At 33.9% G+C, this 4,723-nt stretch overlaps 1 protein-coding gene across 3 annotated transcripts in view; it reads right to left on the minus strand.

Moving 5' to 3' along the window:
* LOC108729847 (uncharacterized) overlaps positions 1-4,723 on the minus strand; it is a 49,320-nt gene that overhangs the window by 4,191 nt on the left and 40,406 nt on the right. For all 3 annotated transcript variants that reach the window (XM_018459181.1, XM_018459180.1, XM_018459179.1), the window contains exons 8-9: positions 2,050-2,393; positions 457-524 (exon numbers count right to left, since the gene is read on the minus strand). In XM_018459181.1, the coding sequence (XP_018314683.1) occupies positions 457-524; positions 2,050-2,393 (412 nt within the window). The remainder of the gene's footprint in view (positions 1-456; positions 525-2,049; positions 2,394-4,723) is intronic.

Raw genomic sequence — 4,723 nt, forward strand, 5'->3', positions numbered from 1 at the left:
AAATGTTACTTTTAATAATCATATAATATTATTAGGAGTGGACATATAACCATCCATTAATATTTCAGGAATATTATTTAATATTATATAATTTTAGTAAAATATTATTAAAATGTTATATTTAATATTCTGAGAATATGCCTAAAATATTATTTAATATTAAATAATATTATGCGCTTATAGGGAAATAACGTAATTGTACATCAATGCAGAATTAATAGATGCAAACGTGTATCATTGTTGTCGGAATCTCTGAAGAAGGCCCAATAAGGAGCAAAAACATGTAAGAATTGTATCATAAATGTGAAATATCATAGATAATCGAATACGATAAATCAATTGTAGAAAATAATTATCGTGCACTATTTACCGCGCTTGACTCCTATGCTCTTATACCGTTTTTAATTTGAATTGAAAAGAGTCATTATTATTTACATTATTTTATATAATATTAACCTAAATAAACCCTTTGTTGTTCCGATGCCACCGATCGACTGAAGAATTTGTCCATCATGATTGAATATCTATACAAAAAGGTTGTATTTTATTTACAATATTTATTAGTACAATAATAATAATGCATTGTAAGACGAATTTATAATTTTTGTATATATTTAATTTATTGAAATATATAGGGTTGGCCATTGATCTCGAAAAGTGCATATCGTATGAAAAAAATGTGTCATATTAAAAATATTATGTTTGAAGGGATCGATAGATGGCGGTTCCATTGTAGTAAAGTCCCTAGAAGTAGAGAGTCTGGACATTTAGCGGAAGTGCTCTCAAAATGGCGACGAATATGTGTGTGTACTGTAGGCTGTGTTCGCTTTGGCGATCACAACGCTTTAAGCATTGTTTCATCCTTGTTGTTTATTAAATATTAAACAATTGATGCTCACAGCGCTGCAAGCGACAAAGTGACCGCAGCCATTGTGTGTGTGTGTGTGTGTGTGTGTGTGTGTGTGTGTGTGTGTGTGTGTGTGTGTGTGTGTGTGTGTTTTGGTTGGCTGCTGCGTCATGTAACATGGTTTTTTTTATTAATACACATCAATTTATGATAAATAATAGCAATATATAATATCCCTAAATCAATATAAAAATTAAATAAATAATATTTTTGATGTTTCTATCTATAATTATTTACTCTGAAAGTTTCCTAACCTTTTTTTAAGTAAAAAAAAAAACAATAATGACACGGTTCAACTTTCTACCTTTTTCATACAATGCGAAGAGAAAACGAGAAAAGATGAACCGAGATGCAAAAAATGCGAGAAGTTCAATTAAAAATAAAAAGCCTTATAGTTCATGTTATGTGTACTATAGATTTTTAATAGTGGTAGTGAATTTTAGAACACAGCCAATGTATATTACATACATTGCATCATATGTATGTATACATAGAACCTTCGCCAAAAATATATTTCTCAATTTTTTAGGAAATACACATATATCATTACTTCTGTGATACCACTATAAATTCCGAGTACGATGTATTTCGATTTTAATTTTCCTCCCGTTCGCGCTGAGTTAGTAAGGTTCCGTATTGATGCTGCCATTGTGAGAGCACCAAGTCACGTGCACCAATCACACGGAATCCCGAATGTCCAGACTCTCTACTTCTAGGGACTTTACATCGTAGATGACGCGTCGTATTCTGACGTGCTGATGATAAAACCATACGTCGATGTGATCAACTGTACGTACACGTACACGTGCATACTTTTGATATTTAATATTTCTTCAAATATATGGTTGCAGTTTTATTGCAGTACATGTATGTTTAATTCAAATTTCCATGAAAATCCAGAGATAAATTTAATCCGACAGTAAAAAAGGAGATGAGAACCATGGCACATAAAAAACTTAAATTAAAACGTAACAGGAAACGAATTGACCAATCACAGTAGAGACCGTAAGGCCATAATAAAATCAGTATCAAATTCAATATGTTGATTTCCTTTCTGCTTATATCTTACTGCTTAAGTTTTTTTGTATGCTATAGCCCTAAATATTCAAACTATGTTAAGGCAATTTTAATGATAATTGTACCTTTACTTTGTGATTGCCGGAATCGGCAATGACGACATGCGTTATTGTGACAGCTACATCGGTCGGTTGATTCAATGTGCTCACGCTTGGGCCAGTTTTACGGAATCTGACAGTGTCTCTTGTGTTTTTATTTTTAGGTCCGATGCTATCCAAATATGTGCCATCCTTTTCAAGAATCTGGATACGATTGTTTCCAGTATCAGCAACGTAAAGCACACTGCGTTCCGGATGAAATGTGATACCTTCTGGCGAACACAACTCTGATTCTCCGTAACCTTTATTGCACATGCGATAAACAAGCTCACCCCTGTGATTGAACACGAAAATGCAGTGCTTCCATTTATCTGTAAAAAATACCAAATAATGCAAATACAGATAATTCGATGAAATTTAAATATTTGATTTCAGCAAGAAAAAATAATATAAAGATAAAAAAAGTGTTACTCTATTCAAGCAGAACACAAGTCATGACATCAAAATTAATGATTACTAAAAGTTACAAGTTATTTTTTAAATAATGATTCGAATTAATACACTTAAACAATTAGAACTTATAAACCTAAGAGACAAAAATTTCAACATATATTGTACCATATAATTATCGCTTTAATCAACTTGCAGCATATCATATTATATAATAATCTGGAGGTTATATAATATTCTAAAGGCTATTATACTAATTATGTACAACAGATAGAAATTAGAGACAGAAAAATCGGGTGTGTACATGGTATGGCAATAATGTTCGGTGAATGTTATGAGAAAGCATTTTGGGGAGGGTGCGAGCTTTTGCTACCGCAATGCATTTTGGGGAGGGCGGCGGCGGCGGCAGGCCCCAGGGACACCATCATGGCGGCGCGTATCAATGATATCGCTGTTTATATAAACAGCGATACCGCCTGGAACCTTCCCCGCGCTATCCCCTCCCTTGTCCCCGTGCCAACAAATATCCCGCGCCCCGCTCCCCAATCGGAGGATCAGGCTTAGAACCGGCCTACTATACCTAAAGTGCGCCTTCAATACCGCAGAGGACAAGACGCGCGTTACTGGCCGAGTTAGAAGAAGGTTTTGGAATAGTAGCGTGCAGACCACTATCATTATCCGCCATTACTACTATTGTTACCATTAGCACTACCGTTATCCGCCATTATTACTATTGTTACCATTAGTTATCCGAGACGTATGCTCTCATTTTTTTACGTTCATAATAAAGTAACATGTTCGCAGTGACGGATTAACGCATAGGCAAATAAAGCATTTGTCTAGGGCAACAAATTTAAGGGGGCAGCAAAGTTTTCAAAACAGAAAATTTTCAAATAAGAATTAAGATCCGACCGTGTAAATGTACAACATACATACATTAGAGAGCGTCAATGATCGGTCGAAATTATAATAGATATTATGAATACAATATATATTCTTTTTACACAGAAAATTTTCACATAGTTGAGATAAACTTTTAATTTGTTAATCTAACGTTTTTGCACGAGTTACACCGAGCATATTTATCAGAAATAATATTTTAAATATACAGTTAAAAATATATCATATTTATATTACTTATTAAGAATAATTGAATACTTTTACCAGCTAATGCAGGGGTATAAATCATTTTTTTAATACATTTTTCCTTTTATCAAATTTATAAATTAATGAAGCCACCTGGAGGCGATAGATGTTGGTGCCTAGGGGCGGCAAAATGGTTAATCCGTCACTGCGTGTTCGTGTATTACAGAGAAGTGTTTTATTGGAAACGATCCCGAAATTGCGGCTGCAACACTCTTGTTTGTCTATGTACTTATTAGTTTCTGTTTCATTAAATCGTTTTTAACAGAAAAAGTCATAAAGATATAGATAACAAAAACGAAAACTGGTGTTACGTCCGAGCTCTACAATTCTTTTCTTCGATGAGAATTTTCGTCATCATAAAATTTTTTAATAAGTATTACTTGTGGACTATCTGTTTCTACCATAGGAAGTTGCACTGGTTACGACTGAATAACAAACATCTTTATAGAATAATAATTAGCTCGAGAGAGAGTTGTTAAATTAAATATTGAACCAAGTATCGAATAGAAGAATTCTTTCCCGACAAACAAAAGAAGTAAGCTTAGTGACTTACAAACCGAAACAACGGTTGTCTAGAATAATTGACACATGTGGCTCTAAATCATTGAATATCTGGCAAATGGTCGATGACGGAAATGACTAATATCGTTTCGACCACAAGTGACACCTACCCCAGTATCCAATTCACATCCGATACCTCTAATCCTAATCCTAAATTAGATCATTAACATATGCGAGGATTGCACCCGGCACTACTAACTCGCGAATATAAAAAGGGCTCTTTGTGAACGCGCAATCAGTCAAAGTTCAACTACGGAATGTTGCTCTGCCGGTCCGCGACTAGTCCAAGTTGTATAGTTAGCCGACACTCTGACGGTCCTCGACCAGGGCTTTCGATCAATTTCAATCGTGATCAGTGATCAGATCTCTCTACTGATCGTAGTCTGATACGGTCGAGCATCTTAAACGAAATCCAAAGATCCCTATAAGCGCATAATATTATTTAATATTAAATAATATTTTAGGCATATTCTCAAAATATTAAATATAACATTTTAATAATATTTTACTAAAATTATATAATATTAAATAATATTCCTGAAAT

Source organism: Mycetomoellerius zeteki, unplaced genomic scaffold, assembly GCF_001594055.1.
Source record: "Mycetomoellerius zeteki isolate Tzet28-1 unplaced genomic scaffold, Tzet1.0 scaffold8, whole genome shotgun sequence".
Taxonomy (NCBI): domain Eukaryota; kingdom Metazoa; phylum Arthropoda; class Insecta; order Hymenoptera; family Formicidae; genus Mycetomoellerius; species Mycetomoellerius zeteki.